Source organism: Notothenia rossii (assembly GCF_949606895.1).
Source record: "Notothenia rossii genome assembly, chromosome: 2".
In the NCBI taxonomy this organism is placed as follows: Eukaryota; Metazoa; Chordata; class Actinopteri; order Perciformes; family Nototheniidae; genus Notothenia; species Notothenia rossii.
This window is the reverse complement of record NC_136904.1, coordinates 53,076,427-53,089,560: the sequence shown is the minus strand read 5'-3', so window position 1 is coordinate 53,089,560 and position 13,134 is coordinate 53,076,427. Positions and strand designations below refer to the sequence as shown.

The following is a 13,134-nucleotide window of genomic DNA, read 5'->3' as shown; positions in this document are numbered from 1 at the left end:
TTGTTATAAACAATTAATTTGAAGATTATTTTTGTCTAAAATGTCCATCCCAATTTCTTTTTGTTTAATGAGGTCATTAAATGTCAAAAGTTAACACTTTAATATGGTTTTAAACAGAGAAAATGATATTCACTAAACCTAACTATATTTGAGAGGCAGAGAAAAAGCATTTATCATTTAGTGGATTCATGAATGCAGCTGTAATTTTCATGTGGTGGAGTACAGTGTTGTCTACAGATGAACTCTTCAATGTTGATTTGATTTACTAAATAAAAAGTGAAAGAGCTCAGCCACATGCACCGTTCTCTTCCTCAAAGGTGATGAGGGCCTGTCCTCCCTGCAGATGCACAGAGGCTCTCTGGCTAATGAGGTACCGTCCACTGATTGGCTGACTGGCGTCCCCCATCTGTTCTTCATACTGAGTCCGGTAGTTCACCTCTGTGTCTGGAATCTGGGCGTAAATCTGGACAGGAGGAGAAACACGATAAACAGAGTTGCAGAACTAAAACCATTTGAATGTATTATCATTGTTTGACTCATGTCAACCTATTGTTATAGTTAGAGATGTCCCGATCCGATCACGTGATCGGGGATCGGAGCCGATCACGTGATTTTCAAAAGATCGGAATCGGGAGAAAGAAATCGGGGCTCGGGATTTTTTTAATTTTTTAATTTATAAATACTTTTTAAAAAAATTGTTATTCTATGTTACAAAACTAAAATGACCATGTTCAAGTCTTAAAGTCATCCTGAGGCCTTAGTTTTGGTTTCAAATTACACAACATCATGTATGTGTTGCTTCTTTGGGGCTTGTTTTCATAGACCTGGTTGCTTATTTCTCTCAAATCTGGCAACAGAGTGGGCAGGGCGCAGTGTCTAATTGTAGCAGTAAGCTAACGAGTACTGATAAGCTTTATTTTGTTTTGATCCAATGCTGCACAACCGAACTGATCCAATGCTGCTGTGAAAAAAAGAAGCTATATCCATGTTGGATAGAATATCCAATTTAAATTAAAAAAATAACCTTAAGGGACAACTAGAATGCTTTTTTTCTTTTTTTTCTCTTAATGCATTGCATAAAGGTCGGATCGGGAAAAATCGGTATCGGCAAATTGTCAAAATCAAATGATGAGAATCGGATCGGGAGCAAAAAAAGGTGATCGGGACATCCCTAGTTATAGTATTAAGATGTATTGTATTGTTACTAATAAATACGCTGAAATTGATGCAGTGTCAGGTGGGTGTAGTCAGGTCTGTAGACTTTCTTCATTCCCACCTTAAATTTGTGTTTCAGTTTTGTGGATTCTGCCCTCTTGGCCTCCAGCTCAGTTTGAAATCTCTTCAGTTTGTCCAGCAAAGCCTGTCTGCGGTTACCAAGGTTCAGGATTTCCTCCTATGTGAATAAATCAAGGGAAAATTGAGTTCCTTGTTTTTTTGTTGTTTGTCAGATCTTTCCCACAGCCTTTACTGTACCTGAACTGCTTTCATGCTTTGAGTGAAATCACAATCGTTTTCTTTTTCGACACAAGCCAAACACTCCTTCATGGCCTTGTCCTTGGCTTCATCTTCTTTCAGTTTTTCCAAGATCAGCCTGGCTTTCAAATCATCAGCTTTCTCTGCTTTAGTCTAGAAGACACAGAGAGGACAGTTTGCTGTTTCTTACAGGAGAAAGCAGTTATACTTAGATGATGATGGTGGATTACCATATTAACCAGGAACTCTATCTTGAATTACAGTTTTTCAGTTTGCACAATTATTTAAACTCACACTCAAAGAGCAAAACCTCAGATCAAATCTCCAAAACTCTAAACACATTTTCAGCTCTGCACCCACTATGCAATTGAAAAAGGCACTTTTTGCAAAACACTGCACACGGTTCTCTAAATAAGACACCGAAATCTGACATATTCATTTGCTTGCCATTTTCAAAACATTGCCATTAAAATGCTACACACATGAACCAATTAACAAATACACATGCCTAATGACCATAAACACCAAACTGCTGAATTGTTGACTCAGCAATCAGGATGTATAACTCGATAAAGGCTCCGCGAAAGAACTGTTGATGAGGGACTGTGGCCAGACCCAGCTAGGCGGCGAGATGCAGCCTAAGCACTTTTCTTTCCTTTAAAATAATTGGGATTTACTTCCCTGAGTGTTTTTTCTTTCCACTCTCTACGTCTAGATCTGACCATCTACGTCTGACCACCATAATTATAACACGTCATACAAATATCTTTAAAGTGGACCTATCATGCTATATTTGAATAATATATTGTAGGGCCATACCTATATAAAACATGTCTGTGAAGTCTTTTTTTCAAAATACCAAACAGATCATGCATTTTAGCCATGCCTCATTTCATTCTATTCCAACCCTGTCTTCACAAGGGCTGATTCTGTGGCAAATGAGCTGCAGCTGACCACGCACCCCTGCAAAGGAGGGGGGCGAGGCACGAGCGTCATGTTACCATGCTGTTACCATGCTGTTACCATGCCACTAGGGATGGGAATCGTTTGAAATGTATCGATTCCGGTTCTGCTTATCGATTCCGGTTCTGCTTATCGATTCCCCGTTTCGATTCCAAAATTGTAAAAGAAAGAGGTCAAACGTTTAGACAACAAAAATATATTTATTCTTTTAAGCTTTAACTGACATTTTTACAAATTAAAAATATACATGCAATACAAATGTATTGCACAATAGCTGTGCTTTATTTTAACTGAGCTATGCCTGTGGCAAGCTATTAACAGGCATTACACTGTGCCTTGTCTTTTTCTTTTTTAGTGTAGTGGAGCCTCACTTTAGAGCGTTTACCGCTATCCATCTTTGGTGTTATGAAGTGACTGAGCTCGTGAACTGTCTACGGGAGGGCGGGGGGAGCCTCGCTGCGGGGCAACTGTGGAACTCTGTCAGCGCAACTTATCTTATCGGTTCTCATCTGGAACCGAGTTTCGGTTCCCAACCCTACATGCCACGCTGTTAGAGAATAATTCTCCCTTACTCCTAGGTATCTAACCTTTTTGCCCTTTGACGTTTAGGACCATCCCTGACGTATGTTATCTGTCTTAAGGAATGGGAGGCTTCAGCTATATGTTTATATTCCAAGTCTTATGACCGGGCAATTCTCGGTCACAAATGGTTTATGATTGCAGGAACGCTGGTTTCGAGCCTGGGTCGGACAAGTGATTCAGTGCCTCCAGATGTTGGGGCTATCTCCAGTGTTCCCAGATGTTTACTTTATCTCCCCCAATATGTTGATTAACTCTCTGTAAGCTAGTTAAAAGGGTCTATCGAGAGAGAGGCTATTCAGATTTGATGTGGCAACTCTCCGGGGCAGTCAGAACCTCTGGCTGCTGTGACTTGTGATGTGAATTTCTCCGGCCGATACTCGTAATAAACCATCAGTGTTTGACATCAAAGCTCCAACTCTCCTCGTGTCTCTCTGAATCCTGACTCTCCATTGCTACAGAAGTTTCCCTTACAAATTGGCGTTGTTGGCAGGATACCAACAAATCTTCAGAACTGGTAAGTGTAATTTCCAATCCACATTTAGACATTGCCTTACCAGAATCTGTGATTGACGGTATCCTAAAATTACATGTGAAACTGAGCGGCTGTGTTTCGTTTTTGGTTAATGAACATTTGGGGATAAAAAACCCAGGGGATCAGTGTCTGGGGACTCAGTCCTGGCTGATTTCCTCTGTGTATGCTGCTCGGGACGAACGTGCCATACAAGCATGCACAGCTCATGTTTAGAGAAACCTTAAAGAAGGGCATCAGTAAAGTGGAACTTCTGTATGAAAGCAATGTAAAGATTTGTATTGAACGAATCGCAGAATTCTGGGGGTTTCAGCGGCCAACACAGTTAAAAATAAGCAGCCAGAGATATTACCCCCATCGCCTCTGTGAACACGGCTCCAGCAGCAGCCGCGGGTGTGTTTGTAAATACCTCCCCTTGTTTGTGTGGCTGGAGAAGTGCAGCTGAGAGGAAGAAAGTCACAGCTTTTTTGTCTATAGCTTTAACTCACACCACCGCCGTCCCTATTAAAAATGAGATGGTCTACATGCACTCTCGTTGTTTGTGACCGTCTTCTACGTGCTGGTAAGACCGGGGCAGCGCGAGGTGCGTGCATCACCCGATGCGCCACAGTTCCCTACCTTGCTGGAGGTTCATGATTGTTTGTCTAATTGTTTGTATGGGGGATCTATATTGGTTTGTCTTCCCGCCGTCTTGTGTATGTTTTGTAACGACTAATAATAAATCAGTCCATAGCCAGGGTAAAATAAACTAAACTTAAGTTAACTCACCAAAAGTAAATGACTTGAGAAAAATAAATAATATAAAGATGTAAAGTAAAAATTCTGGTAGTATAAATGTGCTGCAAAATGAAAATAAATTGCGAAAGAGTTTTTTTATGTCCTGCATCTGAGTGTGCAGAGGAAAATCTAAACAAGAAGCACACTGTTCAGTGTGTGCGCTGTAGGTGTAAGAAGAAAATAAGATTACAGTATATTGCTTTAAGAATACATTCTTAAATTGTATTGCTGGTATGTTGAGATATCTTTGTGACCTTGTATAAACCCTATGCCCCGTCTTACACCCTGAGACCCTCAGAGGCATCACTGCTAGTCGTAAAGACCTGCCTGAGGAGATCAGGGTTGCAAAATCTGTCTGTTCTTTTAGGTCAATGTTGTATTATTTGTTTCATTTATTTTTAATCTATGTATTGTATGGTAATAATGAAAAATAAAAAACGTAATGTATTGAACACCTTCCGAAACAAAGCTGATAAGACAGAACTAGACTCAGACATAATACGAATTATTGTAGAAACATTTTGCGCTGTTGCTGAAAAATTTAGACTTTGTTGATTATCTATTCCAACTGGCCACTGGATTCAGATAATTAATATAGGTTGAAGTTCAATTACAGTTTTAAATATAGTTTAACACTCTTTATTAAACTGCTTCAAATTATTTCTCGTATCGACCAATTAGTCTCCATAGACATTACTAAAATTCTAATAGTTATTAAACTACTGACAAGTTTTCTGAAACCAAGCTTATGAACAAAAGAGTAAAGGTCGCTGGTTAAGCCAGGATCAATATATTTGCTGAGGTTTTTATTGTGTGCATAATAAATGTATTGAACAATTTTTAAAAGGTATAATGTTGCAATCTCTTTAAAATAAGTAATTATAGTTAAAAAATAGATGTTGTTTTCCAGGGGCCTCTCCTTCACAGGCCCACACAATAAATCATGAGACTTTGAAATCATGACAGACAGAGATCAGTATCACTTTGTGTTGCAAGCCAAATCCATGTAGGGGTTCTACTTGAGCCCAATTTAAATACCATAAAGAAAGTATTGAACCGCGTTCAAGCTAAATGTCAAATGTATTTAATTAATGTACAAGTGTTTTGAGTTATTTAAAATGATCCAGTCTAGCTTCCTTCAAGTTTAGTCTAAGCAACACATTTTTTCTCATAACATTCTCACTGCTGTCCCACATGTTTTAAACCTTGGGCAGACAAGCTGTTTACACGCACGCACGCACGCACGCACGGCAACGGGGCTACAACTACAACAAGATGAACATATTTGACTGTGATTTAATTGTAATACGCGTTTCAAAAGGATGCCGAATTAACAACATACTGATACCGGTTAGTAAAAACCATGAATTAATGCTTTGACAAGTCTGCAGACAGACGGCAGGCGAAGCACCTTTTAAAATGCGTGTTTTCTAAATGGAGATTGGCTAAGCTAACGCAGTATATGCTCCGACCGTCCACACTAACAACAATGGCCTATACAGACATAAATAAACCAGCGACTGTATTCGCCATGACACAGACAGTCTGTGGTTTGTACTTGTTTAACTTGTGTAGAGTTTCTGAACAGATATGAGGAGCTGTGAGCTCTGAGTGTTAACAGCTAACAGCTGTGTGGTTTTTCTGGGGTTCTCATTGAAGATGACGTCACGGCTCCGCTTACACTGCGTTACTATAGATACTACCCCAGTTCCTAAACTGTAATGGAAATGCACCATAAAGTGAGCCAGTCCTAACGAGGCCTAGCCATACTGAGCGAGGCCGTGTAGTGGAAATGCGCCATAAGAGTCACCCAGTTCTGCCCTGCTACAGTCCGGCTGAGTGCAGTCACAGAGATGCTATGGCTGCTCTACATGACATTAATGGTCTGATCCGAGAATGGACACCATTTCCTGCTCCCAGAGAGAATGACACTCCTCAAACTGAACATTACAGCCGTTGATACTGTCTCACGTGGGACTGCTCCCCCCCACCGAGCCATGACCTGAAAGCTTGACCTATGCTTTGAACACTTGGAAGCCTCCCTTGTCACACCAGCACCAACCCTTGGGTCAGTCAGATGAGACTAACGGCTTCACTTAGGGCATTTGGTTCAGATACATGACTCTCGTTAGCACAGAGTGGGTTGTTTTTTAAGGCTATTCATACTGCTATGCAGAGGATGCCTGTAAGTTGGCAAGCTGTTAAAAGCCCCTACTATTTTTTAAAATGTGCCTCATGTCAGGGGCCTCTTATTGTCTAGTTCTACATGTATTCACATTATATGGACGATGTTTCCACCTGGTAAAACTAAAGGCTTCCCGAAACTCAGGCTACAATACGACCATTCTGTTCTGCTCTAACGATTCAATTGATAGATTCTACATCAAAACAATTAGCGTTTACTGTTTCCAATGATAACGTCACCTTAAGTGGAGGAATGCAAACCTGTTTTCAAATGTAAGGTTTTGATTTTGTTTGACGTTTCTCAGTAATGACACCCTCAGTCACCCACTACCATTCATGCTATGCCTTCAGTGATAACACAGATGTTAAGGGGGATGAAGCTTTTCCTCCCAACTCAGATATGCTTGACAAATGTCTCAATTTCCTGCATCATTTGAATCATATATGTTTCTAACAATTGTTTTTTGTAAGCTGCACACAGGTGAGTCTTCTCGATTAATAGCTTATACACTATACCATGCTTAAATAGAACCCTAAATTATTATTTCATATGTGACATATGTAAGAAAAGGGAGGAAAGAGTCAATTATATTGAGTAATTGATTTTATATTGGGTAGTTTATTTCTCAAACCTATGTTTTATGGAATATAACATTTAGAATCATTGAGAAGGGGTTATATCCACAGGTACGAGCTCACCTTTAACTTAAAATAACATTTCTCTGCTTTGGACTGATGAGATTCTTGCATGTTAAATGACTAACACAAACCTTACATTTATGCATGTGCATGTGTCAGGAAGGCTCCCAAATAATTCTGAGGGGCCTATCCTATTTTTGTAATTAAATGATAATGTGCTATCCATTACTTTGAGTCTTCACTCAGAAAAACATCCCTATCAAGTGTTAACCCAATAACTAGGACAGCTCTCAAGGCCAAGGGTCAGAGAGAGAGGGTCACACTCTCCGGCTGCAGAGGGCACCCCCAGCCACGGGCAAGGAGGCACGAGGTCGTTCGAGATGAGAGGATTCTACTCTTCAACTTTCTGAGGAGATGGGATGCTTCTTCATCTTTCTGCTCGGTGGGCTCAAGCAGACAACCCTGCAGGACGAGCGAGGGTTTCAGAGGCTTCTATAATACAAGGTTTCATGTTTCTTGGAGGAGTTTGATGTTTTCCTAACCTCTCCCATTACGAGGGGGACACCTGGATGCGCCACTTGGAATACGCAGTTGCACTGCTCTCAAGCAGATAGCAGAAGGAATGCAGGAAGATGAGCCTCCATTTCACTGGGGGGGGATCAACAACAGTGCTCACTGAATGAGCCACACAAAAGCAGAGGAATTGGGGGGGTTGAAATATGAAGCTCTGATGAAGAAGAGTTTGAGCCAATCAGCACCTCAGTGCTAATCTACAGTATCAGACACTCTGTGTCATAAAGGGAGGAGACTGACGGACATGTTCTTCCAGCACTCGTACAAAGATGAACTTTGAATTGAATGACCAGATGTTTACAGATGTACAATTAATGATTGTTTTTTATATTTCCAATGACCAGACATGTGTTAAATAGTGGTGATAAATATATTTTGTCAGATCAGATTACACTTTCACACTAAACAAAATAAATTAATTGATATTTTCAGATTATAAGGTATTGAATAACAAGATATTTCTAATATTATAACAGATAATGTTAATATCCTTAATTGTCCAGCAATCAGGCTTAACAACACTACTCTTTAATGTATTACCCATGCACAGACAGACCTAATAAGAATAATTGATAGACCTAATTTGGTGCAGATCAGTGGTAGCATTTACAAATGTATTAATTCAAGTTTTAGGAATATGTAATCCTTCCTTTCCAGGTTTTTACAAAAGTCTTTGAATATTTGCCTAACTTTTCCTTTTCAGATTGTTAAACATTTTGAGAATTGTTTGATTTTTCCCTTCAGATTTTGAAATGACATAATGTTTGATAGTTGAAGTAATGCAATTATGTTATAATGCCATAGTCTTTTGATTTAATATGCAATTAAGTAAACGTGAATGTAATCCTAAATTGAAGACACTGCAATTTTGCAGATTAAAGATTGATCAAATCACAACTGTGAATTGTGTACCTTAGCTGGACTCTTAGGATCCTACATTTTAAATGTTTTTGACTAGTGATTGCCTTAAAGTAAATCTTTAAACTGCAAGCTGGTTTTGATTTTATAGTTTGATAAGTGAGATTAACTAATGAGTAAATGCTAAAACATATTATTTTAAAGTAGATGTTTTTGCTATTATGCATCTGTGTTTTATGTGTGTTCATTATTGTGCTTTTGACAATAGATGATCCAAACACTAATGAGAGATGGTTTTTCTATTATGATTGGCTGTATCAATCATTGTGATTGAATGTTTCAATCTTATTCTACTTTGTGATGTAATTGATGTACAGTGAGACCACACTCAAATCTGAAGACGCCTATTGATTTAAGTATTGACCAAATTATTATTAGACTAATGTTTTAAGGTTATCATAAATGATAAAAAGAGAGAATCTGTGAGGGAATAATTCTCCTTTACTCCTAAGATATCTAACCTTTTTGCCCTTTGACGTTTATGACCAACCCTGACGTCTGTTATCTGTCTTAAGGAATGTGCAGCTCCAGATATTGATATTCCCAGTTTATGACCGGTCAACTCTCGGTCACAAATGGTTCATGGTTACGATGGCTTCGAGGCCATTAAGGGTCAGACATTTGACCCCCAGATGTTTAGGCTATCTCCAGTGTTCCCAGATGTTTACGTTATCTCCCCCAATATGTTGATTACTCTCTGTAAACCATTTAAAACGTCTAGCAGGAGAGAGGCGTGGCAGAATCTATATGGCAACTCTACCCGTGCAGTCAGAACCTCTGGCTACTGTGACTTGTGATGTGAATCCTCCGGCCGAGACTTGTAATAAACCATCAGTGTTTGACATCAAAGCTCCAACTCTCCTCGTGTCTCTCTGAGTCCTGACTCTCCATTGCTACAGAAGTTTCCCTTACAACCGCGGCTCACACAGACCGCGGCTCACACCGCTGAAGAGAGGGAGCGAGCTGTCCCAGAACCTGAAGGTGGATCAGCTTCCCCTGGGAGCATTTCCCCTTCCACTAGTTTTGTTTTTACTAAGGACGAGAGCTTGAAACAAAATATTAATAAAACGCTGACATTGGAATGGATAGCGTTTAATAGACGGTCGCTGTTTGGGACGTTACGTTACAAAATACTACGCAGACAGGAGGTAGCTGGGAGATCGATCACTTTATTTGCTAAACTATGCGGTATTATTACATCCACGTAAATTACACATCACAGAAATGAGGCCAAATAAATTAAACCAGAATACATCCTTTACCGTCAAACTGGATCTAAACACAGCTGCCTGTGTGCGTTCGATAAATACTTTCTGATTTCATATTTATTATAGGCTACTTATTAGCTACATGGCCCTAACGTGTAAAGTTATACAAGCATTTGTACCAGTGCTTTTCACAAGTAGACTCTTGCAGGCCAGAGTAGCTGGAGTGATTCAACAGCAACAACAAAAAGACATATCTGAGAAGTGATCAGGACGAACAGAAAGAGGAAAAGAAAAAGAGAGTTCACTGAAGAGACCAGGAGGGTCAGAGCAGGAGGAAGCCAGGAGGATGTAATTTGTGTACTTAATTATAACTAAGTACTTTTACTGTTCTTACAGTAAACAGAGTTTTAGGGCAGCCTTTCCCAAACTCAGGGTCGCGACCCAAAATGGGTCGCGGACCCGTTTTGATTGGGTCGCAGTTAAATGCATTGCTACACACACACAGGCGTCAGAGCTGATGGCTGCGTTGCAAATAAAAAATTAAAACATTTTTTATTTTATTTTGAAAATGAAATTATGCAATATAGCATTGTATATTGAATGATTTAATTTTCTAAATATAAACTAAAAATAAAAGATAGTATTTGTATCAGCTCTGACGCGTCCCCCGCGAAAGTTTTCGCGCTGTCTGTTTATTGTCTGTTGATTAATCCCGATAGTACATGATGGCAAAAAGATGATACAAAGAGGAGTTTTTAAACGTTGGCTTCACAAAAGCTGTTAGAAATGGAGAGGAGCGGCCTCAGTGTGTTTTATGTGGAGAGGTGCTCAGTAACGAAAGCTTGAAAATGAATAAATTGGACCGGCATCTCCAAACAAAACATCCTCTGCATCGGGACAAATCGAAGGATTTTTTCATCTGCAAAGAAGAGTCTTTCAAGAAGCAGTGTTTTGACGGCGGAAAAGTAAGTCACTCATTTTAATCATTTGTTTTGTGTGTTTGTGAGTTTGTTAGGGTCTGTTGTGAAATAGTTTCGTTAATGCAAAGTTGGATGAAATGCTGACTGAGCCCCGGAGCGGACCGCCAGCTGCGCGCTCTCGCGCGTCCTCTACTCGCTCCCGCGAGTCCACTACATTCTGCAGCGGCATAGAGCGGTGTTTCAACTTTTACGAGCCTGAAATATTTTTAAAACGGCCGGGAGAAAAACAGAGAAACAATAACCACAGGTAAATTAGAGGGAAAGTGACCGGCAGTATGAGAAGGAAAGCGAGAGAAAGTATCAGGGCGACTGTGGCTGTGAGGGAGTGTGGTCGTCTTTCAACCAGAAGGTTGTGGGTTCGATCCCAGCCCATGCAGTCAACATGTCGATGTATCCTTGGGCAAGATACTTAACCCTGAGTTGCTCCCGATGGCATGGCCAACGGTGTGTAAATGTGTGTGAATGTTAGGTCCTAGAGGAAGGTACACTGCTCTGTATGAATGGGTATGAATGGGTGAATGACATGTAGTATGTAAAGTGCTTTGAGGGGTCTTAAAGACTGGATAAAGCGCTATATAAGTACAGTCCATTTATCAGCCGCACGGACGTGACTGCTGCAGTGTGATGCACATAGGAATACATATGGGGGTTATTCCCTATCTTTATTCAAGAGCATGCAAATTTGAGAGCATACTTTATTGATTTCACGTTCAGAATATGTATTTATTTCCCTCAAACCCTCTCCTCACACTCAAATAGTGCCTGCTTGTGTAACCCCCGGTGTAGTGTCCCCTCGGCAACAGACCACTCAGAGCTGGTGAATACTTTGGTTTATTTCACTGCGTTTCTGCGTTTGAATGGACACATAAAAAGGACACGTTTCTCAAAAGATTCTCACGCGGTATCTAAATCTCCAACAACACATCAATGATCGTATAATGGTAGTAAACAATGTGAAACATTAAACATAAACAAACTGGTGAACAAAACTCACATACCTGCGTTTGAATGGACACATAAAAAGGACACGTTCTGTAGGAGAGATAGCACCACGCTCACGTTAGCTTATAAACTCAGATTAGCTATTGGTGATCACATTAATAAATCATATAAAACAAATAGCCAATCACACAAGAAACATGTTGCTGTGAGCATTAAACGACTAACATTAAACAAAACAACACAACAGAACGTTATTGTCCTAATAAAATAATAACATACATTTTGTCCACCGACATAATACAATAGAACCTTACTCTCAAAAGATCCTCACGCGGTATGAGAATCTCCCACAATCCATTGCGGTAACAAACCTACAGTAATGCAGGCACGCATTTGTAACACCAGATGGCGTGATTCTCCAATTTAACCCGGATTTTACACCAACCTTTATAACTCTGTTACATACACCCCCCTAAAATTCTGCTAAATTGGGGCAAAACACAGAAAACAACAAAACACACAGGAGATACAAAATACAAAATACAAGCTGTGTAGAAATTTGAGCATAACCTCGTTTAAGTCAGTTTGAAACTGTCCACTTGGAACAAGTCAGCAAGAGATTGGCCAAACCCCTTCATAACATAGACACAAAAGATGCCGTGTACACCTCTTATAAAATAAACATTACTCTTCTACATCTTGAAATTACTGAGGGACACTGTAAGACAGTGCAAATACTAATTGAAAAAAAAAAAACTAAAACATATATATATATATATATCTATAATCACTATCAGGAGTCTAACTAAAGAATATGTCTCTCATAATAGAAAACACAGAACCACTTGTTGACACTGAGTCATCAACAATCTGCTCATTCATTTCACAAATGAGTCGAGCTGGAGGTTTTATAGGTCTACCTTCCCTAGTGCAAAGTGGAAGAGGCTGTTCACTAACTACATGGCCCTGTGTGAGTGCACCTAGTTGTGTATCTGTTGCCATGTCAGGGGAGGGCACACAATGAGCTCTTTCTGCTGAGGACTGTAAATATGCATCTTGGGGCACCTCACATTCAACAGTGGAGGGCAACTGTGCAACACGTACGAAAGAGTCTGAGGAATTCAAAACCTCACACACAACATGTGAGATCAAAGACTCTTCTGCTTCTGAAGGTGCTGTGCTCACATCCACTACTGAAGAACAATCAGGCTGACTGGCTGTCTCATCCCCATCATTTGCATCCTCCATCTGCAGGAGCCAGTTAACTGTCTTCGTCTCACTGTTCTGTACAGCAAGAGAAACCACTGGGTCACTTTGTCCACTTCCAGCGACAGAAGAGCAGCTTGACTCAAGATCTTCATCACCT

The 13,134-nt window shown here is 40.0% G+C and overlaps 1 protein-coding gene across 1 annotated transcript in view; it reads right to left on the bottom strand.

Annotated features, from left to right (window-relative positions):
* Window positions 1-16: 16 nt before the first annotated feature.
* Window positions 17-13,134, bottom strand: part of LOC307030719 (uncharacterized protein) — a 31,670-nt gene continuing 18,552 nt past the window's right edge. The window contains exons 3-5 of the mRNA XM_079667334.1: window positions 1,474-1,626; window positions 1,277-1,393; window positions 17-463 (exon numbers count right to left, since the gene is read on the bottom strand). Coding sequence (XP_079523460.1) covers window positions 287-463; window positions 1,277-1,393; window positions 1,474-1,626 — 447 coding nt within the window. The 3' untranslated portion in view covers window positions 17-286. The remainder of the gene's footprint in view (window positions 464-1,276; window positions 1,394-1,473; window positions 1,627-13,134) is intronic.